Below are 25041 nucleotides of genomic sequence, written 5' to 3'. Positions count from 1 at the left end.
GGGTGGGTTTGGGGGGGCCCAAGGAGACTGCTAACCCACCAATACGGCCCCGCCCTGTGACAGTCGTCTGGGCAGCTGAGCCTCACAGCCAGGTGGAGCCAGGCACTTCTGGGACTTTGCAGTGCGCTCTGGGCCATCGCTGGAGGCTGGCGCCATAAACCTCCTTGTGTCATCTCACTGGGAGTCACTGGTTTACTGGAGGATGTCCCAGTCCTGTCTTAAGAAAGGAGAAGACACCAGCAGTCTGTCTCCAGGATCCCGGTCCACCTTGGCATCCTGAGCTGGTGAGGGTTGAGGGAGGCCTGAGGGCACAGGTCGAGCCAGCCCCCCTTCCCTTCTCTCACCCCCACACTTCCCTTTAAGCACTACATCTCTCAGTACGCCCAAAGTGACACATTTACAAAAATAATAAAAATAATTTTTTAAAGAGAGGAGTGAAGAGGTGTTTTTACCGCTGTCGGAAACGACTTAACATTATGTTGCTTTCGTGGTCTGTGTTCTCTTTGGATATTTCTGTATGTGACTACAGTTTTTAAAAAGGTCTAAACCAAGTTTTGTTTGTATTTCCTTACAAGAAGACAGCCTCGTGGATGGGCTTCCCTGGGCTCTGATAGCCTCCCAGCCAGGGGTCAGCTGCTGGCCCCGAGCCTGCGGCCGCCCCACCCCAGGCCTTCAGCCCTTGCTGGCATCCTCATATGCACATTCCTGTCTGATCAGTGGGGAGGCCAAGGCTAGAGAAGCTGAGTCCTCTCTGAAGGGAGATCAGGCCCCAGGACCTGGGCTGTCCTGGGAATGTTGGTGCTGGAGTGGGAAAGGCTCTCGGGGGAGGTGCCGTCTCACCCGTTCTGCTGAGACAGTCTCTGTTTCCATGGCTCGGCTCCCCCATGCCCACCCTGCCTCTCACTGTGCCCCTTGCACCTCACCAGCCTGCCTGCCAAGCAGCACCTTGGTTTCAAGCCTCCGGTCCTGTCTCCTGGGACCCCACGGTGGAGGGAGGGGGAGGGAGCACCACACCCTTCAAAGAGGAGGCCGTCCTGCTGCTCTTCAAGCTCACCCTCACGCCTGCAGCCTCCCCTGGACCTGGGGACCAGCCACCTTCCACATGGCTCCCTCCCGGGTACCCCACTGGGTCTGTTTCCATTTCCACAGGAAATAAAAGTGCCCATCTCCCACTCCTTCCGGGCCTCCTCTGGGGACTTTGGGGCGCGAGCCCTGGCACCTAGGGCCCAGGGCCGCGCGGCAGGGTGGGGACTGCGAGCCCCGAGGCCCGGCAGGTTTTCGAGGCAGGGGTGGGGGGAAAGGACGGATCTTTAGAGGTCCCCAGGCTCCCCACACCCCCGATCTAATGCAGTTGAGAGGTTGGTCACAGCGCTCCGAGCCCGGATCCTGCTCCCTTTACCTCTCAGCACAAGACGGTTTTGCAGTTTTAACGAGCGCACGCTGAGTTTTCCAGGAATACAAAACTGGCGTACACACTGAGGAAGCAGGACCGCGCTCGATTCTTTTTGAAACACACAGCCCCCCTCCCGCCGGTAGCACTGGGGGTCGGAGTCCCCACGTGTGACGACTGTGGAGCGTTCAAGGCTGATCCGCAGGCTCTGCGGGGCGCCTCCTCTGATCGTGCCCCAAATCTGAGTGCTCAAGTGCCCGTGGTCTCCGAGGACTTCCTCTCCTCCCACGCGAGGGCAGGCCGTTCCTCAGGTCAAGTACCGTGGGTGGGTAGGTTTGCTTGTGTGCGGGATGCGGCAGCACGCGGCGGGAGCCCAGGAGACCCCATCCCAAGGGCGGATGCGGGATACGGGATGCGGGGCGGGGCAGGGCGGGGCGGGGGGGGCGCTCAGCTCTAGAGGAAGACCCGGGAGTCCATGGAGACGCCCGCCGCTCTTCCCGCCCCTGCGCCAGCCCTACTACAACTACCAGGATGCATCGGGCGGTTGAACTACACTTCCCGGGACACTCCGCGTCAGGAGTGGGCCTGCGCGCTGGGCCTGGGGGTGGGGCTGCTGTGGCGACGCTAGAGCGCGGGAAGTCCGGAACCCTCGGCACGGCGGCCGGAGTATGAGCTTGGACCGCGAGCTTCGCCGTGAGTCCAGGGACTAGCGCCCGAACGCGGGGGCCGGGGGCGGGCCTGGCCCTCCCGGGCAGAGAAGCTTAGCACCCAGGCCTCGTTCTTCTTTCTGCAGAGTTAAGTAAGGCCAAGGCTAAGGCCCAGAGGAGCGGGCAGCTGCGGGAGGAGGCAGCCGTCTGCCACCAGCTGGGGGAGCTCCTGGCTAGCCATGGTGCGTGGGGTGGAGTCCGGGCCTGGGAGCGAGGATCCGGGAGGACGGGGTGTCGGGGGGGGGTACGGGGGGGGCCTTCCTGAGTGCCGGCCGGCCGCTGCCCCACTGGCCCTCGCGGCCCCTGGCCCTCTGCCCGGCCAGACTGAAGCCTGTCCCGCCCGCCCAGGGTGCTACGCGGAGGCCCTGCGAGAGCACCAGCAGGAGCTGCAGCTCCTGGAGTCGGCCGACGACCCCCTGGGCTGCGCCGTGGCCCACCGCAAGATCGGAGAGCGGCTGGCGGAGATGGAGGACTACTCGGCCGCCCTGCAGGTGGGCGGAGGCCGCGACGTGGACCCCCACGCTGGCCACACCCAGCTCTCCTGGGCTCTCATATCCTGGGGGTCCGTTTCTGAGAAGGGAGGCCCAGTCTCTGCTGTCCAGGCCTCTGGCTGGGGGGGAGAGGGGGACACGCTGCGCTGGGCCCTGGTAGCCTAGTCCTCGGGTGGGTGTGCCACAGGCCCTCTGTCCACACAGAGCTGACCTGGCCCCGGCTTCTGGGGCTGCCACAGCCCAGCTAACTTCCGGTCAGTGTCTCCCCCAGTGACTTTGGCTGGTCTGAGTGTGGTGCTACGGTCCCCACAGTCAGCCCTTAGCATAGAGAAAATGGGGTGTTGCAGCCTAGTTTTGGCCTGCTCTGTGGGGGCTTGGGGGACACGTGGGGTTTGCTTGACGTGGGGTTGGCTCACAGCGACCATTCTTCTGTGCTGCAGCACCAGCACCGCTACCTGGAGCTCGCATGTTCCTTGTCCAACCATGTTGAGCAGCAGAGGGCCTGGGCCACCATTGGCCGCACCCACTTGGACATCTTTGACCACCACCAGTCACAGGATGCCTTGCTACAGGCACAGGGTGCCTTCGAGAAAAGCCTGGCTATCGTAGATGAGAAGCTGCAGGGTAATTGCCCTTGGAGACTGGCCCTCCCCACCTTCTGCCTCCTGAGCTCTGCAGGGAGAAGAGGCTACAGCCCCGTTGCCCGCCCTGCCCGTGTGGTGGGTCCACCTGTCTGGACCCTCCTTTTGTGAGATTGAGATTGGTTCTCAGAAGCAGTAGCCCCCCCCCCCGCCCCCCGCCCTCTGCCCCGCAGAGCCTGTGCTCCTCACGATCTCGGGTCCGGCTGCCTTTGCTCTTTTTCACTCTGCTCTACCTGCAGCAGAACCCCTGGCACCTACAGTGAGAGGCTGGAGGAGGGGTCCAGGAGAGGTTGGCCAGGGCCCAGGGCTGGAGACCCCAAGTGGGGGTAAGGCACTGAGTGTCTGGAGGGGCGTCTTCCAGGCTCACTGGCCAAGAGAGAACTGAGTGAGATGAGGACCCGACTTTACCTCAACGTGGGCCTCACCTGTGACAGCCTGCAGCAGGCCGCGCTATGCCACGCCTACTTCACGAAGAGCATCTTCCTTGCCGAGTAAGGCCCCCCGCTCGGCCCCAGGAGGGAGTGGCTGGGGCCTGGGCTGCTCCCAGGGTCCTCCCGAGAGGGCAGCCGGGCTGACCTCACCCCTCTGCCCAGTCAGTTTCCTGTTAGCAGAGGGGCAGCCTTGGCTTTGTGGGGGCCGGAACCCTAAGTGGCATCGGTGGGTGCTTGCTGTGCTGTCCCTAAGCGACAGTGCCCCGGGCACTGAGATCCTGTCCCACCCCCAGGCAGAACCACCTGTACGAAGACCTGTTTCGCGCCCGCTACAACCTCGGCGCCATCCACTGGCGGCGGGGGCAGCACTCTCAGGCCATTCGCTGCCTGGAGGGGGCGCGGAAGTGCGCACGCACCCTGAAGCAGGGCTCCATGGAGAGCGAGTGCTGCCTGCTCCTCTCGGAGGTGCTGGTTCTTGGTGGCTCCGGGCTCTGCTCCCGGGTGGGCTTGGGCCTTCAGGAGCCTGCGCGCCTCACCTTCCCTTGCCCTCCAGGTCCTCCAAGACCTAGGGGATTTTTTGGCCGCCAAGAGAGCCTTGAAGAAGGCCTATCGGCTTGGTTCCCAGAAGCCTTTGCAGAAGGCAGTGGTCTGCCGGACTCTCAAGTATGGTGAGCCTAGGAGGGGATCGGGGGGGTGCTGAACCCCCTGAGAAGGAGTAGGGAGGGCTCCCATCCTTCAGCAGAGGAGGCCTGGGCGTGTGTCTTTTGGGAGGTGGCAGCGCCAGTAGGGCACCCGTCTCCCCCCACTTCTTGTTGGGAGGGGCCTCATTTATGGGGCCTCATTCTCTGAGCTACATTCAGCACAGAGTGTCAGAGGGGCACCCAGGGTGGTCAGGAGACTAATGTCTATGCACAAGCCAGCTTCGTTGGCAAACTAGAGAAAAGCCGCCCCGCCTAATGGGGTGGGAGCGTGGACGGTGCGTGTGGCCTAGCAGGACTGGTAAGTGGCGGTCAGCAGGCCCCCACCCCATGCTGCGGACCAGCCCCTGCCCTGACTTGTCGTTAGTTGGTTCTTCTATTCTTGCTGCGACCCCACGAAGTAGTTCCTCCTACCACCCCCCTTACCAGTGGGTGAGCGGAGGCTCGGGCAGGTGGCTGGCTGCCTAAGGGCACAGGGCCAGGCCCCAGGCTGTGCCGCCCCCGCACCAGGCTCTTTCTGGCAGTGCTCGCGGTGGTCCGCCTGCAGCAGCAGCTGGAGGAGTCTGAGGAGAGTGACCCGCGGGGCGCCATGGGCATCTGCGAGCAGCTGGGTGACCTGTTCTCCAAGGCGGGCGACTTCCCCAAGGCTGCCGCGGCCTACCAGAAGCAGGTGCGTGCCCGGGCGGGGGCGGGGATGAGGGCACTGGGGCTGTGGGCTGCGGGGTGTGGCGCAGCCCTGGCCTCACTGTTGCCGCCTTCCCAGCTGCAGTTTGCGGAGCTGCTAAACAGGCCGGGGCCTGAGCTGGCCGTCATCCACGTGTCCCTCGCTGCCACCCTGGGGGACATGAAGGACCACCGCCAGGCCGTGCGCCACTATGAAGAGGAGCTGAGGCTGCGGGACGGCAGCGCCCTGGAGGTGAGGGGTCACGGCGCCCTGCCCTGCCCGGGGCTCTGTCCCAGGACTGCTGCCCTTGGGGATGGGCACGGGAGGGCTGTCGTCCTCCTGTCTCATGTGGGCAGCCATGGGGAGCCGGGGCCAGCTGGGTGCGGGGGCGGCCGCCACCGAGTTCACGCCTCCTCCTCTAGGAGGCCAAGACCTGGTTGAACATCGCGCTGTCCCGCGAGGATGCCGGGGATGCTTACGAGGTGCTGGCGCCGTGCTTCCAGAAGGCTCTCAGCTGTGCGCAGCAAGCCCAGCAGCCGCGGCTGCAGGTGTGGGAGCCCGCCCACCCATGCTGGGATCCCCACGTACAGCTTCCCCGCGGCCCGCCTGTCCCCCCGTCCCCCGTCCCCATCTCTGCTCTGGCCCTGAGCTGGGTGTCCCCCGCTCCTCAGAGGCAGGTCTTACGGCATCTCCACGCGGTGCAGCTGAGGCTGCAGCCTCAGGAGGCCCCTGGCACTGAAGCCAGGCTGCAGGAGCTGAGAGCGGCTGAAGACGAGGAGGATGAGGGGGACGAGGACGACGAGGAGGACGAGGGGGACGAGGGGAATGCCGCCGCCCTGGAGGCCATCGAGGTGGAGCTCTCAGAGAGCGGTGAGGCTCGGATGCCATGTTGGCAGCCCCGGTGTTCCCTCCCTGACGCCGGGGCCGGGCCGGTGGGTCCTGCTCACAGGCTCAGGATGGGAGGGAACAGCCCAGCGCTCGGTGGGTAACTGGCGCAGGTGAGGCAGGTGGAGGAGGGTGGAGGTGGGGGGGTTGCAGGGAGCCGGGCACAGCCGGGGGACGTTCTTGGAGGGGCCGGTGCCGGGAGGCTGGCGGGCATCTGCAGGGGAGGTGGCTCGGGGCAGACCTGGGGAAACGCACCGCAGGCGGTCCCGAGACCCTCGAGGGCCTGCGCGGTTCCCCTGAGGCCAGCGTGCTCAGCTCCAAGGGGCGGCTGTGAGGGTGGGCTGTGGCGGAAGCCGGCTCAGGCAGCGGGCCAGTGGGTGGGCTTCAGCAGTCAGCTGGCTCCCGGCTGCACGGTCCCTGAGGCCAGAAGGAGTGGCTTCAGTTTTGAACTCGAGGGGCCTCCAGAACCCCCGGGAAGTTTCAGCCTTGCCTTAGCGGGGTGCTGAGCTGGGTGTGGGGGAGGGTCCGCAGGAGGGGCGGGGAGAGAGGACCCAAAAAGGAGAACTTCAGGCGACTCTCCAACTTTCCGATAGGCATAGGCAGTTACCCCCGGAGGAGAAGGGAAGGAGGCGCAGGAGGGAGCCGGGGCGGCGGCGGGGGGGTGTCGGGCTGAGAGCAGGCGGGAGAAGGCAGAGGCACCGGGAGTCGTGCAGGTGGAGGACGCCTGGGCCCCAGGGGCGAGCTGTCTTCACCCTGGGCCTGACGTGGCCCGACAAGGATGCTTCCCAGGAAGGAGACAGCAGAGGTCTGGGGTGGGGGAGGCTGCCCCACAGAGCAGCCTCCTGGGCGCAGCGGAGCCGGGGCAGGGGCTAGGCTCACCTGGGCTGGTGGGCCTGGCTCTGTTCCAGAGGATGAAGCTGACGGGTCCCAGCGGCTGGAGGAGGAGGAGCTTCAGGGCTGCCTGGGCCGGCGGAGGGTGGGCAAGGTGAGCACAGGGGCTGAGCGCGTGTCGCCCTCCCGTGCCCACCAGTGCCCCCCATCCCCTCACGCCTACGCCCCCACGGGGCGACTGTGCCCACAGTGGAACCGGCGCAACGACGTCGGGGAGACCCTGCTGCACCGAGCCTGCATCGAGGGCCAGCTGGGCCGTGTCCAGGACCTCGTGAGGCAGGTGGGCCCGCTGCCCCACCCCAGTCACCCTGCGGCCATAGCAGGGGCTCTCGCTGGGGTACTGTCTCCCCAGGGGCCAGGGCAGGGTACAGGGGCCGGAGCCGGCACTGGGAACTCTGTACTTGTTGTGGCGAGTGTCTCCCTCACTCTGGTGTGATCTGGGCCAGGGCCAGGCTCGGGGGTGGGCCCCGGGGGCCCTCCTCAGGCTCCAGAGCCCCAGGGCAAGGCCAGGCTGGGGGCTACTCGGGGCCAGGCTCCTTCCCATTCTTTGTCACAGGGCCACCCCCTGAACCCTCGGGACTACTGTGGTTGGACACCCTTGCACGAGGCCTGCAACTACGGGCATCTGGGTGAGTCTGGGGCTGCGGGGTGCTAGCATACGATAGGGAGAGGGAAAGGGTCCCTCCCAAGGAAGGGCCTGGGAGCTGGCTCATACCCCCCGTCCACAGACATCGTCCGTTTCCTGCTGGACCACGGGGCCGCGGTGGATGACCCGGGGGGCCAAGGCTGTGAGGGTATCACTCCGCTGCACGATGCTCTCAACTGCGGCCACTTTGAGGTGGCCCAGCTGCTCATCGAGCGAGGAGCATCGGTCACTCTTCGCACCAGGAGGGTGAGCACAGACGCAGGCCAGGCAGGTGTGGGCCGCACGTGGTTGGCGGTACTGCCACTGCCAGCCCTGCTTAGCTGGGTACCCCACAGGGCCGCAGCCCGCTGGAGACGCTGCAGCAGTGGGTGAAGCTGTACTGCAAGGATCTGGATGGCGAGACGCGAGAGAAGGCTGCTGCCATGGAGACGCTGCTCCAGGCGGCCTCTTCGGGCCAAGGCAAGCGGGGACCTCCTCTGCTCCTAAGGACCTCGCTCCGTAGCCTGAGGGTCCCCGGGCCCTGGGTGGCGGGGATGGTGCCAGGCACTGCCTCACAATAGGTTCAATCTCTCTGCAGCTTCCCACAGCTCCCTGGCTCCCCCGACCGTCCCAAGTAACCATGTTTTTGACCCTGAGACTTCTCCTCCCTCAAGTCCCAGCCCAGGACCCCCAGAAGCCTGTCAGGCCAGTGCCAGGGTCTCCCAGGGGCTGGCGGTGCCAGCCGCGGCCAGGCCTTGGAGGAGCAGGCACAAGCTGGCCAGCGGTAGCAGCTCGGATGGGGAGGAAAACCCAGGTCCGCCCCGGCCACCCCAGAAGAGGCCCCGGATGCCCAGCCCCGCCAGTGACGGAGAGGCAGCCACTGCGAGTGCCGGCTGGGCAGCCTACCGGGCGGCCATCCGCAGTGTGGGCAGTGCCCAGAGATACCACCTGCGCCCCAGCCCCCCTCGAGGCCCCGGCGAGGCCCCCAGCCCCCGGGCAGCACTCCTCCCTGAGGAGGAGTGCTTGGCCGGGGACTGGCTAGAAGAGGACTTGCCGCTGGCCCATGGTCATGGGGGCAGCTACCCGCCCCGCCCCCATAGCAGTGCGGATGGCAGCAGACACAGTGCCTCGGGGTCAGGCAGTGAGGCGAGCGCCATCAGGCCTCGGGCCCGGGCCCGGAAGAGCCGGCTGTCCTGTCTCAAGAGTTGGAGTGCACGGGTCAGAGCAGATGGAGCCTGCAGCTCAGCCGCAGAGCCCCCGCGGAGCCCTGATGTCCCCAGGGCCTTGGAGCCCATTGGGGGAAGCCCTGCAGCAGGCCAGCCCTTGGTGGGTGTGCAGGCCTGGAGCAGAGCTGCCTCCCAGGCTGGGGCGGTTGCGGGTGGTGGGCAGGGGGCTCCGTCTTCCCTGACTCAGGCTGTCTTTCCCCGCCCACACCTGCTAGGGTCAGGCCCTGCTCCCTCCCATCCGAGTTCGAGTTCGTGTTCAGCATAATCTTTTCCTCATCCCCGTTCCACAGAGGTAAGGTGTCACCTGTTTTCTCCCAACCCCTGGTCCCCTGTGCGCCACTGCGGGTTCTGGGCCAGGGGATGGTGCCCAGGGGCAGCAGAGGGCCTTCATGGCTGCAGATGGCGTGGAATGTGCGATGCAAATCCATCTGGTTTTATACCCCACCTCGGGGGGGGCTGGCAGCTGGGGGAGGTGATGGCAGACACAGGCTCGGGGAGGCCCTGCGTCCCTAGAAACAGCCCGGAGGTGCTGCATGTGTGCACGGGGCACTGGCATGTCATACATAGGGGCAGGGGGAGAGGAAGGAGCCAGACGAGGGAGCTGTGGATGCCAAGCTGGGATGGCAGGACCCCGGGGGCCGCTCCTCAACGTGTGCGGGAACCTGGCCAGGTACAGGACTCAGCTCGACCTCTGTCCCCACAGCAGGGAGACCCACTCCGTGGCCTGGCTGGCTGAGCAGGCCGCCCAGCGTTACTACCAGGCCTCTGGGCTGCTGCCTCGGCTCTCCCTACAAAAAGAGGGGGCCCTGCTGGCCCCACAGGACCCCATCTCCGACGTGCTGCAGAGCAATGAGGAGGTGAGTGGCAGGCCAGGCCCTGAGTTCGGGGTGTTCGCCAATACTGGGTGCCGGGGGCTGCACACCGCTGGTGCTTTCCAGGTGTTGGCTGAGGTGACTTCGTGGGACCTTCCCCCGCTGACGGACCGCTACCGCCGGGCCTGCCAGAGCCTGGAGCAAGGTAAGGGCCCAGGGGGCCCTGTGGCGGTGGCCTGGGCAGAGGGCTGGGTGTGTGGGCTCCTCCTGCCCGTGCCACTCCCAGGTCCGCGGGCCTCAACTCCCAGGACCCCAGGTGCCCACCAGGGTTCCTTCCCAGCCCACCTGTTCTTGGCTTTTCCTCCCCTACCTAGCAGCCCTGTGTGTAGGTAGTGGGGTGGGGTGGGGGAGATTGGCCCCGTCTGGAGGTAGATGAGCGCCACCCACCGGCTGTGCGGCGTGGCTCCTGGGCCATGGGGTCCACAGGCCTCTGGTGGCAGCCCCAGGGCTCGTGAGTGAGGAGGGGCTGCCTGGTTTGCCTCTCGTGATGCACAGGGCAGGACAGGCAGGCTCTGGCCCTGGTGACGCCACGTCCCCCCTCCAGGGGCGCACCAGCACGTGCTGCAGGCGATGGAGCAGCAGGGCTCGGGCCCCGCGTTCAGTGCCTGCTCCCTGGCGCTGCGCCAGGCCCAGCTCACCCCGCTGCTGCGGGCCCTGAAGCTGCACTCGGCACTCCGGGAGCTCCGCCTCGCCGGGAACCGGCTGGGGGATGGATGTGTCGCCGAGCTGCTGGCTGCCCTGGACACCGTGCCCGGCCTGACCCTCCTCGACCTCTCCTCCAATCACCTGGGCGCTGAAGGGCTGCGCCAGCTTGCTGTGGGTCTCCAGGGGCAGCCCGCCTTGCAGGTAGAGGCGTGGGGAACGGCGGACCGGTACCAGGGCAGCATCTGAACGTCCACATCTAGCCCATCCCTGGGTGGGAAGGTGCGGTTGAGAGTGCTGGCCAATACCCAGCTCCGGGTGGCCCAGACCAGATCCTCTGGGGAACCCATGTCTCCACAGAACTTGGAAGAGCTGGACTTAAGCATGAACCCCCTCGGGGATGGCTGTGGCCAGGCCCTGGCCTCCATCCTACGGGCCTGCCCCTTGCTCAGCACCCTGCATCTCCAGGCCTGTGGCTTTGGCTGCAGCTTCTTCCTGAACCACCAGGCGGCCCTGCGCAGCGCCTTCCAAGGTGAGCTGCCAGGCACGTCCACTCCCTGGCCCCAAGGGCTCAGAGAGCCTCCAGCACAAGGACTCCTAGGGCACGAGCCCAGCTTTCGGGAGCACGTAGGTAGACGTGCAGGTGCTGGACCTGTCTGGGCTCAGAGGGCCGTTGGGTGCTCGCCTGGCCTGGGCGGCCCCCTCAGGACACAGCCCCAGTCCCAGCTACGCTGCAGGCCAGAGCCCAGCCCCACAGCTCTCACCAGGTCTGAGCATCCCGTTTGCCAGAGACGATTCCACCGCAAGCCCACTGGGGCTGCAGAGACCCGCCATCCCAGCCCTGAGAAGCTGGAAACTGGGGTCCTCTAGGGGGCTTTCCACAGAGCTATGAGCACAGCGGCAGGGGAGGAGGGGTCTAGGACTGGGGTGGCAGACGGAGTACTCCCCGACCCACCCCACCACGTGTGGATGTCCCAGCCTAGGGCCTGTCTCAGGTCACCTGGGGCCATCCTGTCGTGAGTAGGGGCAGGTGGAGGACCCCGAAATGGTGGGAAGAAGCTGGGCTCAGGAGTCCAGTTCTGCCCCCTCCCCACTGGGAGACACTGGGCCAGAGCCACCCCAGTTTCCCTGCACACCAAACCTCAGGGACGAGGACGGCTTCCCGAGGGTCACGAGGGTTCTGGGCCCAGGACTGCGGCAGGGCTGGGGGCGGCGGCACGCGGGGCTGACAGAGGTTCTGGCCCTTGGTATAGGCGCCAAGTGCTTGAAGACACTGTCCCTGTCCTACAACGGCCTGGGTGCCTCCGCCCTGGCCCAGGCCCTGCAGAGCCTGCCAGCCCGCACCCTCCTACGCCTGGAGCTGAGCTCTGTGGCCGCCAGCAAGAGCGACCCAGGCCTCACGGAGCCCGTGGTCAGCTACCTGACCAAGGTATGCGGTCAAGGAGGGACACTAAGCCAGAGGCACCTTGGGCCACCCAGGATTGGCGGGTGGTGCTGGGAAGAGGCTTTGCACGTTTGGAAAAAACAGAGGCGGGGAAAAGTTTCTGTAGACCTGCCTGCCTCAGGCTGTGAATTCCTGGCCAGCAAGAAGGACAGCTGGGATCCAGGGAGGCAGGGAGGGCAGGTGCCCCACTCAGTCCGGCTCCCCTTGGGCCTCTGCTGTCTAGGAAGGCTGCGCCCTGGAGCACCTGGGCCTGTCGGCAAACCACCTGGGCGACGAGGCCGTGAGAGATCTGAGCAGGTAATGCCAGCCAGCTCGTGCCACCACCATCCTGCAGGGGTTCTGATCTCAGGGCCCAGGAGCCTGGGGAAGCTGGGGCTCCTTGCCCCAGCATGCCCCGAGGCCTGGCCGCCAGCCACTAGCCTGCCTCCTGGCTGGCCCTCGTGTCTCTCTTCATGCTCCCACGGCTCTCGAGACTCTTTCTCTCTGGTGTGTCCCCTCTTGTCACCTTTTGTCCAGCAGCCCAGGCACGGGCCACGGCTTCTGTGGCCTTCCAGCCTCAGCTGGCTCGCAGGAGTGTGAGACACCCGTGCCAGGCTGGGGGCAAAGCCTGTGGTCCTGGCCTGCAGCTCCCCGAGCCTTGGGGTCACCTGGGGCAGCTTCCCCTCGTGATGGAAGCTGACCCCCAGGCTTCTTCCCTGTCTCAGATGTCTGCCTCTCTGCCCCTCGCTGGTCTCGCTGGACCTGTCTGCCAACCCCAAGATCAGCTGTGCCGGCCTGGAGGAGCTCCTGTCTGCCCTCCAAGGGCGGCCCCAAGGCCTCAGCTTCCTCGGCCTGTCAGGTGAGCTCTGGGTATGGTGGCTACACCTGCCACACTGGAGCTGGTGACACAGCTCCCTCCTCGAGGACCTGCCTTAGGCCCAGGTGCCTCCTCTGAAGGGGCCGTCACTGCCACCAGCCAGACCGCAAGGGTGGGCTGGGCCCCTTGGGGTCGCCACAGTGGAGGACGGTGACCAGTGTGACTGGAAGCAGGTGTGAGCCTCGCTCCTCAAACCGTAGGGCGGGAGGACCGTGGGTCTCTGCCTCTGGCCTGGTCAGCCTGATCCTCGAGACCATGGCCGGGGGACCCAGTGCCACAGGGACTTCCTCGTTCCTGTTGTCACCGAGAGAGGGACGTCGGGCTAGGGTGGCAATACCTGCCTCTGAGGGACCCTCCCACTTCCTGGCCAAGGCTGCCCTGACCCTACCGTCCAGGCCTGTGGCCTGACTTAGCTGGTTTCTCTGGCCACGCCCTGGTGCAGGACCCTACCAGAGCTGTCTTGAGAAGGACCCCAGGGAGGTGCGTTTGGTGAACTGGCCACCCAGCGGCCTGGCACATCTTGCTGGGGCCCAGGGCAGGGCAGACCAGGCTTTGCCGTCTAGGAGAACAAGGGCTGGGAGTGGGTCTACACACAGGGGATCCCTGGGTTCTTCCTGCTCCTCGCCCACGGGCCCACAGGGCCAGGCTGGCTCCTCCAGGAAGGCCCCCCTGAAGGTGGGCTGGTAGGAGACCTGCGCTCAGCTGAGGGGCTGCTCCCCACACACCTGGCTTCTGGGCACCTGCACCCTCTCACCAAACTCCCTGGGTCGTGAGCCTGCTGGGTATTCTCTGGTCTCTCTGAGGATTGAGCCTTGTAGCTCAGTGTCTTGAGACTCACAGGTAGCCCACTGGGTCAATTTTATGGAGGGAGAGACCCAGGCGTCGTCAGACAAGGGCAGAGGCACAGATGTGAATGCGGTGTTTACTTTAGCCAACCTCCCTTGTGCCTGACCACTGGCTGGGAAGGGAGTCCACAGTCCTGGGCACACTAGGCCTGGGAGAGCACACTCCTTCCTAGAGAATTATCGGGCCTCTGCTGGCCTTTGCTCATGCCCCTCGCTGCAGCCCTTGGGGCCTCAGAGGAAGTGTGTTTCCTCCCGAGGGCCACACTGGTAAAGAGGAAAGCCCCACAGGGCCCCCTCTACGAACACCACTGGTTCCCGCGGGCCCCTGGCCATAGCCTGAGGCCTGCTCCTGCTTCCCCTCTGCAGGCTGTGCTGTCCAGGGCCCCCTGGGCCTGCGCCTCTGGGACAACTTAACAGTGCAGCTGCAGGAGCTGCAGCTGTGCAGCAGACGTCTCTCTGCTGAGGACCGGGATGCCCTGCACCAGCTGCTGCCCAGCCAGCTGGGCCCCAAAGCATGCACCCTGGATCGGGGACCCAAGCTCTTCTTCAGGCACCTCTGACTGGCTGAGCCGTGCCCCGCCCTCCCCACACGCCCAAGCCTCTAATAAAGGAAGCCGCTGCTGCCGCCTCCCTCCCTGCTGTGGCCTTCGGAGGGGTTCACCTTGCTGTCAGAGCGCTCTGGAATGAGGCCTCCCTGCCCAATGAGCAGTGAGCCACACCAGCAGAGAAAGGGTTTATTCATAGGCAGCCAAGTGAGGGGACGGGAGGACAGATCTCAGATTGGCTTCCCCAAAGTAGGGGCGTGGGATATTTACGGGACAAAGAAGCAGGTTGGGGGAATTCCTGGCAGCCCAGCGATGAGCACTCCAACACTTTCACTGCCGACGGCCCGGGCCTGGTTCCATGTTCGGTGAACTAGATCCTACAAGCTGCGTGGCCAAAAAGAAAAGAAGGCAGGGTGATCTTAAGCGTGGGGAGAGGAGATTGGAGGTAGGAAAAAGGCGACGTAATCTGTGTTCTGCAGAGGCGTGTCTGAATTACCTGCTTCTTCATGGGACCATGTTAAAAAATGGACATGATCTGAGGGTGGGGGTTTGGGCCCTCCGATGTCAAAAGGTCATTCACTGGACACCTGTGCAGGCCCAGTTTTAGGGTTGGTGGTCCCAACCAGCCTTAACTGGCTTGAGCTCGGACTGGACACAGGTGACTCCAAGTTCCTGGAAAACAACTCAGAGCAAACATCTTATTTTGCAGGACGTGCACGTTTTTGTATCGACAATTAAGGTGAGCTTGACCAGTGAAGGCAGGTTACAAGCGGAAGGGTTTTTTTTATTGAAGTACACTTAATTTGCAATGTTGTGTTAGTTTCAGGTGTACAGCAAGGCAATTCAGTTTAGGTCAGTTTTGTATATATGTATTGTTTTTCAGATTCTTTTCCATTATAGGTTATTAAAAGATACCCGATATAGTTCCCTGTGCTGTACAGTAGGTCCTTGTTGTTTATGGAGGAGTTTTTAAGAAGCTGTAAAGACAAGCTCAAGGATTTGTTACCAATTTCTGTTAACCCTGTGGGGCACAGTTTCAAGGGCAGATCCGGCCACTTAGAGGTCCTACAGGTGAAGGCAAAACCTCCCTTCGTTACCTCTTCCGGTTCCTATCAGGCATGGCTGGATCAGACCCGCAGAGTGTTACCCCCGGCCCGGCCTCAGCGCGGGGTTGGGGGGGAAGTAGCCAGAAGCCCAGGTGGCCCAGCCCCGCGCGCAGGCGCAGACATCAGGTTCCGGCGCTGAGAAAGTGCGCAGGCGCATACATCGGGGCCCGCGCAAGCGCAAGCGCAAGCGCAGGCGTCAGAGAGCGCTCCGCCCCCGCGCCATTTCCGGGATCCGCGAGGCCGCCCAGGTACTCCAGGCCGGGGGCGGGCGGGAAAGGCGGCGCTGGCAGAGGCCCGGGGGTGTCGCTGTGCCGCGGAGGGCACTCCGCGCCCGTGCTCCTGGCTGTCCGTCTTGTGGTCCCCTCTCCCGGTGTCCGGCTCTCCTGGCTACCCCCTGGGTTCCAGAGCCGTTTCCCCGGGACTGGCGTCTCCGAGTGCGGCGCTCAGACCGCCGGGCCCGAAGGTTCCCGCGGCCTATGCGCCCCGCACGCGGCCCGCCCGATCTTCCACCGCGCTCACTGGGCTTTCTCTAGAAGCTCGCCGTTCTGGGTCGCGGCAGGTTGGTGAGGTTCAGCCGAGTGTTCGCTTGTGGCCGCGTGGAATCCCGTTGTAGAGCCGCAGACGACTCCCTTATTCCTTCTCTCCGTTGCACCTCCTCTCTGATGCTGCGGGAGGGTGGCTCAGTGGTATCCGTGCCCCACCCCACCACCGCGGGCTCTCGTAATTTCATCGGCCTTCTCGGCCCCGTCCCCCCGCCCCTGCTGCTTAACTTGTACAACCTTGGCCTTTCCCAGCCCTGATCCCGCCTTCCCTCTGCCCAGCCTCCGCACGCCGCGGTGCCCGGGGCTCAACGTGGGCTGCTCTCCCTCCTACCGTGGTTCGCCCTTAGCCGTCTCCTGTGGGACGCCATCCACCCCCTCGGTGCCACTGGCTCAGCCCTGCCAGCCCCCGGCCTCTCCCCTGGTCTCCAGCCGCCTCAGCAGCTTCCTCGGATGTCTGCCGGCAGATCAGCCGCAGCGCTTTCCTGCGCACCCGCGTGCCTTCTACACCTGCTTTGTTCACTTTCTGCATCTCAGTTCACCTCGCTGTCATGGTGCCACTGGTCCAAAAATAAGGGGTCATTTTTGAGTCCTTTTTAATTTTTACCCCTTTTCAAATTTTCCACTGGGTCTGGTGGTTCCATCTCCAAAACACATCAGGACGTGGCCCCAGCCACCGCACCAGCTTCCGGAGTGGTCAGGGGCTCCTGCTTCCACGGTCTGCTCAGCCCACCGCCCACCTGGAGCTGGGAGGACTTTCTTCAGTCTTCCTGTAGTTCCCTCTGGCTGTGCCAGGATAAACCCAGACTCCTCCTCCTGGCCTGTGAGATCTGTGCCCTTTGATCCCCCTGCCTGTCTGTCCTCATCCCCTAGAACGCCCCTCACTCAGAAAGCTCACGTCCACCCCATCCAGCCCGCTTGTCTGTTCCTCTAAATTCATTCCTGCATAAAGATCTCACATTATACGTGCTGTCTGTCGTATGTGCTGTTTTCTCTGCTCAAGCGTTCATCCAGGTCACTCATCTGATAGCCCCTTCCTCTCCTGGTCACCTGACTCAGAGCAACCTGCCCTGACCATGCTGCCACTCCCCACCCCACCCCCTCTGCCAGCCCGCCATTGCTCACTCCTGAGATGCTCACCTGCACCTGCTTCCTCCCGGCAGCCTCCAGGGTGGCTCGGTGTTCCCAGCACAGTGCACAGCACTCTGTGTGTTCATTGCTGGTTTTGTTTCTGCTGAGGGTGGGGAAGCTTTTCATGAGGCCCAGCCCTCAGGGGTGTTAGGGGGTCACCTTTGCGTCAGCACTGGTTCTGCTCCCTAGGTCTCTGCTGTGGCCACCTGAGCCTGCAGGATGTTTCACGGGATCCCAGCCACGCCTGGCATGGGAGGTGAGTGTGGCCGAAGCTGGGCCCAGGGACCCAGAGAGCCTAGACTTTCACCCTCTGTGGCAGAGGCTGATGGGAGTGGTGGCCGGAGCATCTGGGAGGTCTATAAGTGTCTGCCCCCGCAAGACCTCAGGTAGTGGCCAGCGGCCCAGAGACCTCTTCCAGGTGGGGTCAGCTGGACGCAGAGATGACAGCTTTAGTGTGGCTGGAACTTCAGGGGGTCTTAGGTATCCCACAGTTCTCAAGCCAGGGAAAAGATGACAGAGCATGTGACAAACGTGTGTGCCCATCACTGCAGCGTAAGCAAGGTAGCCTAGAAACAGGTGGGATGGAGGAGCAGCCCTGGCGCACAGCCCCCTGGACCCAGAGGCATGTCCTCTGCTCAGGTCAGAGGTCAAGCTGATGGGAATGCTGAGATTGAAATTCCCCCAGCTCCCTTTGGGCTCTTTGGGACATAGCCCGGGGGAGGCCTTGGGAGGGGCGCTGAGACAGGGCTGGGCCAGGGCGCTGGACAAGCTTGCCAGCGTGACCTTCGCAAGCAGCCTGCCAGCTGTCTGCCTGTTCTGTCGCAGCCCCTGGAAACAAGCCGGAGCTGTATGAGGTGAGCGGCGGGCACCTGCCTGGCGGCGCTGGCCAGTAGTCTTTATCTGCGTGGTCCTCACCGGGACCCCACAGCCACTGTGGTGCTGCTGGCTGACCCTCCGCCCTGTCTCCCCAACAGGAAGTGAAGCTGTATAAGAATGCCCGTGAGCGGGAAAAGTGAGTCCAGCACCCAGGCTGCCTGCCTCCCCCATACTGAGGGTCAGAAGGACATGGGGTCGGCCCAGGGAAACGGGTCCCAAGAAGCCTCTGCCAGGGGTGGGGTGAGAGGGGCAGCCAGACACGGAGCTCTGCCTCAGCGGCACCTTGGGTAGGACTGGCACCCTAGGCTCCGGGACCTTGGCTTCCCTGCCGTGGCGGCCGCATCTGAAGGATGCGCCCCCTCAGGTATGACAACATGGCAGAGCTGTTTGCAGTTGTGAAGACGATGCAGGCCCTGGAGAAGGCGTACATCAAGGACTGCGTCAGCCCCAACGAGTGAGAGCCCGCTTCCCTGCACCACCGACCCGTACTTGGAAGCTTGTTTCTGCCCTCCAGGGCTGGGGCGCTCAGTAAGGAGCGGGGGCGGGGGTCTGAGGCCCACCCAGCGCAAGGAGGGTCGCTTGGGTGCTGGCGGCCTTGGTACCATCTCGGGCAGGGACGCCCTGGCGGCAGTAGCCCAGCATTCTGGGGGGAGCGGTGCCCAGCGCCCTGGCGGCAGCATTCTGCCCCAGCTTTGCTACCTGGGGCCTCATCGGTGCAAAGGCATAGAAGGCGAGCAGGGTGGCACAGGCAGTCAGTCCGTGAGGTGCCGCTGGCCAGGCCTGGCAGCCAGCTGGTATGTGGGGCCTTTGTTCGGTGCAGCAGCCCCTCCCCCATAGGACCACGAGCTGTCAACGTGGAGGCACGGCCAACATGGCCCGAGGAGCGGGCACAAGGGGTCTTGCTGGGCCTCTGCCTGGTGTTGGGCTGGGGGCCAACCTGCACAGTCCAGGCCAAGTCCGTGTGGCAGCCATATTTTGGCCGTTACCACCTCCCGCCACCTTCCAGAGTTCTTTTTTTGTATAAACCAAGTGGGAAGGCTCGGTCCTCGATGGCCAATCCCTGGCCCTTCACCCAGCCCTCCGTGTGAGATGCCACCTGTCTGGAAGGGCGGAGGGAAAGCAGGACGTGCCAGGCGGCGCTGGCCTGGCGCTGAGGGCGGCAGCCTGACCCTTCCCCCCAGGTACACTGCGGCCTGCTCACGGCTCCTAGTCCAGTACAAAGCTGCCTTCCGGCAGGTACAGGGGTCAGAGATCAGCTCCATCGATGAATTCTGCCGCAAGTTCCGAGTGAGTGAGCGGCTCCTCCACCCTGAGGGGCGGAGGTGGGCGTGGGCATGGAGGCCGTTGGGCTGGGGCTGGGCTGCCCCGCGAGGCCCAGCACCGTGTGCCCTCCCTCAGCTGGACTGCCCGCTTGCCATGGAGAGGATCAAGGAGGACCGGCCCATCACCATCAAGGACGACAAGGGCAACCTGAATCGCTGCATTGCCGATGTGGTCTCGGTGCGGAGGCGGGAGGGCCACGTGCCCACAGCCCCGCGGTGCACAGAGTAGCTGGAGTGGGGGGCGGGCAGTCCTCCTGGGCAGCGTCCGGGAAACCCCCTGAGGCCCCTCCCATCCCAAGGCCCACGTGGGATGTGCCCAGGGCTCCCACCCACTGACCGCTCCTCAGCTGCAGGGTCAGGCTTAGGGCCCACGTGACCCCACGGCTGAGGCTGCGGAGGGGGAGGGCCGGCTGGTGCTGCCCCGGGCCCGGCCCTGCAGAGGACCAGGCTGGCGGGGGTCTTTGCCGGGGGCCCATGTCGTCTCACACACACCCTTGCCGCCAGCTCTTCATCACAGTGATGGACAAGCTGCGCCTGGAGATCCGGGCCATGGACGAGGTGCGGCTCCCGGGCGGTCGGGGGTGGGGGTAGGGGAACCAGGGTTGGTGTCCAAGCCGGTAGTGTTTCTGCAGATCCAGCCCGACCTGCGGGAGCTGATGGAGACCATGCACCGCATGAGCCACCTGCCCCCTGATTTCGAGGGCCGCCAGACGGTCAGCCAGTGGTGAGTGTCCCCTGCTGAGCCGCCTGTCCGTCGCAGCCCCGTAATCCCCCACCTGCCCCAGCCCAGCTCTGTGCTCTGTGCCCCACAGGCTGCAGACCCTGAGTGGCATGTCAGCCTCAGACGAGCTGGACGACTCCCAGGTGCGCCAGATGCTCTTCGACCTGGAATCAGCCTACAACGCCTTCAACCGCTTCCTGCACGCCTGAGCCCAGCCTCCCTACCCCCACCTTCTGCGACGGTTCCATTTCCCCCGACGTCTGCAAGCGTTTTGCCATGCACAGTGGCCTAGAGCCCGCTCCCCCAATAAAGATGCTTTCTGACCTCCCTGCTGCTGTGGGCGCCCCCCGCCCGCCCCAGGCCCGCCCTGCCTGTTTGTCTGCCCTCTGGGCCTCGGGAGCACGCAGCCCATTCATCAGGGAAGAGCCTCAGTGGCACTTTAGACGCAGCGCCTTCCCTGGTGGGCACGGCCTGGCAAGCCAGCAGGGGTGCGCCTCCCCGCAGGCCAGGTAGGCTTGCATCTGCCTGCCACACCTTCCCCCACCTCTCAGCTGAGAGCTTTAGGCAGCGCGGCGGCCCAGCTGGCCAGGTCGGCGCAGAGCCTGACACCCTTGCAGCAGGGCCCATCCTTGTGCGGTGGCTCACAGGAGCACCGGTTGGTAGCTCACAGTAGCACAGCTTGTCCTCCTGCCTGCCACCAAGGGTGTCCCTCACCCGGGAGCAAGGCCCAGCCGGCAGACGCCACGGGAGCCCCAGAGCTGGCCTTGCCCAAAGCCTGGTGGGGAAGCAACGCCTGCTCCAAGGCCTTGTGCCGTCAGTGCTGGAAGCTGCCTGGCCCCACGGGGTTCATGTCTGCGTCCTCATCCTCTGGGGCAGACAGCAAGCAGCAAACCAGAGACCAAGGCTCTGGGTTCCAGGGGGGTGGGTTCCAGTTTTAGCAGCTGTGGTGCTGGGATAAGGGACATGCTAGAGTTTCATCGTAGCATTTTCTCTTAGTGGTACTTCTTTGTACCTGGCTTCTAGAGACAACCAAATAAAGTGTGTGGTATCTCGAGTGGTGATGGAGGAGGTCCAAGGCTGCCATTGCATACGGGGTGGTCAGGAGCAGCTCTCAGCGTTGAACAGAAGGTCCAGGAGAAGTGAGCAGGGCTCCCTGGGGAAGGAGGAAGGGGGTGGGAAGCCGGGTGGGAAACAGGGCTGGAAGGCGGGTCAGGACTTGGGATTGTACCCAGGAGCACCAGATGCCAGTGAGGAACTCAGAGCAGAGGCCCTCATCTCTCTGGTGTGTTACGGGGAAGAGCAGAGTCAGCAAGTGAGGGGAGAGACCGTCAGCTTCTGGGTGTGGACCGTGCTGTGTGTGGCGCCCACAGTCTGCTGGACGCAGCGGTGGAATGAGAACTCCGGGGTTACACCAGGCTTGAGCCTGAGCACCTGGAGGGGTGGAAACTCCTATTGAAATGTGGACACCTGGGGAGGAGGGGCCCTGTGTGCACAGGCTGAGCTGGACTTGGCTCTCTGATGGTCAAGGGGGACTGTCAAGTGCGTGGCTGGACACCAGCGGGTGGAGTTCCATAGACAAGGGTGAAGACTGGTGTCTGGGGTGAAGGCATGCTATCACGGGTGCCAGGAATTCTACCCGAGGGGCAGGACTGGCGCTGCATCAATGCAGGAGCTGAAGAAGGGGCGACCGGGGCCTGGGGAGGAGACCAGAGGCCCAGGTGTGGAGGACGGTGAGCTCCAGGGCGGACCGAGCCGAGGAAGAGCCCTGCCGAGTCTGGCCCGCGGGGCTCTCGGTGACTTTGACAACAGTGTGGGTTGGGGTGAGGCTTCAGTGGAGCCTGGGAGAGGCCACCAGTGCCTGAGTCCCCGCGACCTGCTGTCAAGGGAGCTGAGGGGGCAAAGGGCCAGGGAGGGTTGTTTGGGTCTATTTTAATTTTTTATTGCAATGAAATATGTAAAACATGAAGTTGGCCACCTGAAACATTTCTGGGTTCAGCGGCATTGGGTGCGTTAACCACGTCGTGCGTTCATTGCCACCATCTGTCTGCAGGATCCTCTCGTCTTCCTAAACTAGACCTGTCCCCGCTAAACAGCTCCCTATCCCGCCCAGCCCCTGGCACCAGCCATTCTACCTTCTACCCCTGGATTCTGACGACCCCCGAAACCTCGAAGCAGGAATGGAATCACACAGAATTCGTTCTTCTGTGACTGGCTCATTTCGCTTAGCATAATGCCCTCAAGGTTCATCCATGTTTTAGCGAGACAGGATTTCCTTCCTTTTCACGTCTGAGTAATATTCCGTGGTGTGTCTAGACCATATTTGTTTATCTGTTCACCCGCTGATGGGCCCTTGGGCTGCTTCCCTCTTTGGGCTTCTGTGAATATCCTGCGACGAATGCGGGTGTCTGGCGCTTGCTGGATGACGGACTGATGCAGGAGGGGCCTGGGGATAAGCCCAGCGCTGGCGGGCGACAGGCAGATGTGCAGGGGAGTTGGTGACACACTCTGCGGCTGCCCTGGGCTAGGAAGGGAGGGCATGGGTAAGTGGTTGGGGGAACACGAAGCAGGGAAACGTGGGCCCACGCAGGGGGGTGCCGAGGCCCGAGGGGGTGCCAGCTGCGTGCCAGGCCTCCACCAGGGGACCTGAACGGCTGGGCTGAGACCTTTTCCCTGAAGCTAAGCAGGCCTTGAGCAGTGGATGACCTGAGGCAGCAGCTTGGTGCCAGGCTCAGCTCCAGCCAGCCCCGGCCCTGACAAGGTGGGGTAGGAAAAAGGCCAGTTTGGGCCCAACAACTGGGGGCGGGGGGTAGCCCAAATCTTTCCAGCTTCCCTCCTCATTGACTCAGGGGTCCAGGAGTCATCTGAACCCCTGGCAGACTCTTCCCATCCCCTCCCCTTGCCTGATACCCCTTTAGGCCCCACCGAGGTCACACTGCAGTGCCACCCAGCATGTGTGTGGGTGAGAGGGCAGGAGCCACACCTGAACTCGGGCCCAGGACACCGTCCTCAGCCTGAGGCCCCGCCCTGGGTGGCACAGGATGGTGGGGACAGAGTCCTGGGGCCCGAGCTCCCAGCTCCCCTGGAGCCTCTCCTCCCCCACCCCAACCACGCTCCCTAGGGACAGGGTCAGGGTCAGCAGTTGGTCCAACCAGGTGTGGAAGGGGCCACCCACACACTCCCTCTAGAAGGCAAGGCTGCCCCGAGACTGGGGTTGGCTAGCTCCCTGGGGTCTGCCCCTTTCCCCAGACTGCCAACTAGGCAGAGATAAGGCCTAGAAGTTCAAAGGCCGGAGCAGGAGGCAGCAGGGAGGGGCAGGGCCGGGAGCCACAGTTCTCCCCCTCTCCCTGAGCCTAGTGACCCCTTCCTGCTTCCTGCTGCCCTCAGGGCCCAGGAGCCCCTCACTGGCCGGTGAGCTGGGGGGTATGGGCGGGGCGCCCAGCCTCCTCTTTGCTCTTGTTTGTGTGGGGCTTTGGCCATTTCCTGGGGAGTTTCCCCTGGAGGGTTTGGTGAGGGGCACATGACTCAGCCAGCACCTTATCTCAATTCCCTCGGATTCCAGCCCCCGCAAGAATTTCAGCACAGAATTCCATCGCAGCTCAGGACCCCACGCCCAGGGAGGCCCTCGAAGGCTCTGGGGTGTCTAAGTTGCCTGAGCCAGGGGGCTGGGGGGGGCCCTGCTGGGGATGCTGCAGGGAGGGGAGTGGGGCGGGGCCGTGTGGGGGCTTTCAGGTGGGACGTGGGGACTGGGCCTGTGGTGGTGTCTTGGAACCTCTGCGCCAGGCCCCCTTGGCTTGGGGGCAGCTCTCAGAGAGAGGGCCCCGGGAAGCAACACCCACACTGAAACGGAGCTCCCCTAAAACCGAGTTCCTCTGCCAAGTTCCTCCTCAGCCTCTCTATGCAAATCTTGTTCCCTGTCTTGTCTGACACCTGTTCCCCTCAAGACTGAGGAGTACCAAAAAAAGGGCGGGGGATTGAAACTGAGCAGGACCCTGGGGGGCTTCCTGAGTACAAATCCTTCCCTCGTCCCCCGTTTCTTGTTTGTAGGAAACGGGCTTCATTCAGCCCCCTAAGACCTTCCCTGAGTTCCAAAGGGCAGGTTCAAACCTTTGCTAATCAGGGAAGGGAGGGGATGCAGAAACAAAGGAGGGGCAGTCAAGAAACTACAGCCTTGGGGCAAGGTCCTGGCTCCCCTTGGAGCTCTCCTGCCAGAACTAAGGCCCCCACCCAGGTGGAAGATGGTGACTACCAGCTGGGACCCCAGAGCACCGCCGAGAAAGTCACATGCCCTGCTGCCCTCACCCCAAATTTTGCCTATTAAAGGCTCCCCAGAAACCATCGGGGAGTTCAGGGATTTTAAACACGAGCCACCCGTTCTCCTTGCTCGGCCCCCCAGTAAACCCGTCTCTGCTCCAGACTCCGCCGTTTCGGTTTGTTTGGCCTCACTGTGTGTCGGGCACACAGACTTGCGTTCGGTAACAAGATCCTTGCGGGAGCAGAGTGGGTGGCCGGGGGCCACAGCTCAGTGGGCCGCCCCGTCCAGCCCGGGCTCGCCCCCCGGGGGCAGCAGCACCTCGCTCGCTCGCTCGCTCGGGGAGGACCTGGAATGGTTAACCTGCGACACCTCCAGCAGCCAATCACAGGGCCCCGCAGGAAATGCCTGGAGAGCCTCGCCGGGGCGGGCGGGTCCCAGCCCAGCCCAGAGTCTGGCGCCAGGCAGCCCACGGGGCCCGCAGCCACCCAGGCGACCATGGCCTCCCTGGAACTCAGAGCACCCGGGGGCCGCAGCTTGGCTGGCCTGGCCGGGCCCAAGCCGGGGCTGCTGCTGGCCTTGCTGGCTGTGCTGGCGTTGGCCGGGGCGGCGGCCCCACCTGCCCGTCTGCTGGCCCTGCTGTCCTCAGGCCGGGGCGCTCTGCATCGCAAGGCGCTGGACAGCCTGTTAAATACGCTAGCGGTCCGTGTGCGTTGCGCCGACGGGCCGTGTGGAAAGGTAACGGCCCCACCCGACGGGTCCCCGGCCCCGGCCCGCGCTCCACCCCGAGGGCCGGCGGCAAAGGGCTCGGGCAAACTCCAGGAGGCGGGCCGAGTGCAGTGGCCTGGCGCTCGGGCGCTGCCTGCAGGCCCGAGCCCACCCTCCCCGACTCCGCATTCAGACCCACCTGCCCTCCCTGTTGGTGGGACGGTGGCGTGTAGGGACCCGCGGCTCCGGGACCCCAGGGCTGCCCCACCCCCACCCCATCAGCCCCCAGGCCAGCAAAGTGGCAGTGGGTCCAGGAAGAAACCACCCTGAGGTGGCGGGACCCCTGTGTGTACGTGTGTGTGTACGTGTGTGTGTGTGTGTGGGGTGCGCGTATGCGTGTGTGTACGTATGCGCACGCGCCGTCCTGTCATTGGGGGGGGGATGGTGGGGAGAGATGGTGGGGAGAGCACGTGAGTGAGCAGGTGATGGAGGGGTGTCGCTGTGAGAGGGACGGAGAGGATGGTGGTCCCTGTGTG

At 64.2% G+C, this 25041-nt stretch overlaps 3 protein-coding genes and 1 long non-coding RNA gene across 17 annotated transcripts; 3 read left to right on the top strand and 1 right to left on the bottom strand.

Annotated features, from left to right (window-relative positions):
• The first annotated feature begins 1976 nt into the window (after positions 1–1976).
• Positions 1977–14598, top strand: TONSL (tonsoku like, DNA repair protein). Of its 11 annotated transcripts, none has more exons than XM_027132120.1 (26): positions 1977–2083; positions 2184–2279; positions 2446–2588; positions 3029–3212; positions 3591–3720; positions 3954–4125; positions 4214–4328; positions 4883–5028; positions 5128–5274; positions 5445–5570; positions 5694–5892; positions 6816–6892; positions 6989–7078; positions 7355–7427; positions 7527–7690; positions 7765–7903; positions 8022–8749; positions 8865–8941; positions 9353–9506; positions 9588–9666; positions 10066–10367; positions 10491–10695; positions 11417–11592; positions 11831–11904; positions 12312–12445; positions 13675–14598. In XM_027132120.1, the coding sequence occupies exons 1-26, from the start codon at positions 2059–2061 to the stop codon at positions 13866–13868; spliced, it is 4149 nt and encodes a 1382-aa protein (XP_026987921.1). In that variant the 5' UTR covers positions 1977–2058; the 3' UTR covers positions 13869–14598. The 11 variants fall into 11 exon arrangements, with proteins under 11 accessions (XP_026987921.1, XP_026987925.1, XP_026987924.1 ...); XM_027132124.1 differs by having other exon boundaries at positions 5122–5274; positions 5445–5504; XM_027132123.1 differs by having other exon boundaries at positions 5122–5274; positions 7780–7903; positions 10524–10695.
• Positions 14029–15014, bottom strand: LOC113633786 (uncharacterized). The gene is made up of 2 exons (XR_003438334.1): positions 14951–15014; positions 14029–14237 (listed from the first exon to the last, which is right to left on the bottom strand). It is a non-coding gene; the product is annotated as an uncharacterized LOC113633786 (long non-coding RNA).
• Positions 14970–19875, top strand: VPS28 (VPS28 subunit of ESCRT-I). 4 transcript variants are annotated; one of them, XM_027132317.1, is made up of 10 exons: positions 15172–15207; positions 16819–16885; positions 17455–17483; positions 17604–17641; positions 17870–17959; positions 18687–18792; positions 18904–19005; positions 19332–19385; positions 19460–19551; positions 19640–19875. In XM_027132317.1, the coding sequence occupies exons 2-10, from the start codon at positions 16849–16851 to the stop codon at positions 19755–19757; spliced, it is 666 nt and encodes a 221-aa protein (XP_026988118.1). In that variant the 5' UTR covers positions 15172–15207; positions 16819–16848; the 3' UTR covers positions 19758–19875. The 4 variants fall into 4 exon arrangements, with proteins under 4 accessions (XP_026988114.1, XP_026988118.1, XP_026988116.1 ...); XM_027132315.1 differs by lacking the exon at positions 15172–15207 and adding an exon at positions 15328–15522; XM_027132314.1 differs by lacking the exon at positions 15172–15207 and adding an exon at positions 15329–15518.
• A 4265-nt stretch (positions 19876–24140) lies between these two features.
• Positions 24141–24853, top strand: LOC113633765 (formin-like protein 18). The gene has a single exon (XM_027132337.1). The coding sequence runs from the start codon at positions 24152–24154 to the stop codon at positions 24833–24835; it is 684 nt and encodes a 227-aa protein (XP_026988138.1). The 5' UTR covers positions 24141–24151; the 3' UTR covers positions 24836–24853.
• Positions 24854–25041: the final 188 nt, after the last annotated feature.

The sequence above is a fragment of the Aethalodelphis obliquidens genome, unplaced genomic scaffold (genome assembly GCF_003676395.1).
Source record: "Aethalodelphis obliquidens isolate GAN/ISIS:26980383/991018 unplaced genomic scaffold, ASM367639v1 scaffold41, whole genome shotgun sequence".
NCBI classification, from domain to species: domain Eukaryota; kingdom Metazoa; phylum Chordata; class Mammalia; order Artiodactyla; family Delphinidae; genus Aethalodelphis; species Aethalodelphis obliquidens.
This window is presented reverse-complemented; position numbering and strand designations above follow the sequence as displayed.

Coding starts and splice junctions, on each gene's coding strand:
- TONSL (XM_027132118.1), top strand. CDS start 2,059: ATGAGCTTGGACCGCGAGCTTCGCC. Junction 2,589..3,028: donor ACTACTCGGCCGCCCTGCAG/GTGGGCGGAGGC, acceptor TCTGTGCTGCAG/CACCAGCACCGCTACCTGGA. Junction 9,667..10,065: donor CTGCCAGAGCCTGGAGCAAG/GTAAGGGCCCAG, acceptor TCCCCCCTCCAG/GGGCGCACCAGCACGTGCTG.
- VPS28 (XM_027132313.1), top strand. CDS start 14,972: ATGGCTGGATCAGACCCGCAGAGTGTTACCCCCGGCCCGGCCTCAGCG. Junction 15,208..16,818: donor GGATCCGCGAGGCCGCCCAG/GTACTCCAGGCC, acceptor TCTGCTCCCTAG/GTCTCTGCTGTGGCCACCTG. Junction 19,006..19,331: donor GCATTGCCGATGTGGTCTCG/GTGCGGAGGCGG, acceptor CCTTGCCGCCAG/CTCTTCATCACAGTGATGGA.
- LOC113633765 (XM_027132337.1), top strand. CDS start 24,152: ATGGTTAACCTGCGACACCTCCAGCAGCCAATCACAGGGCCCCGCAGG.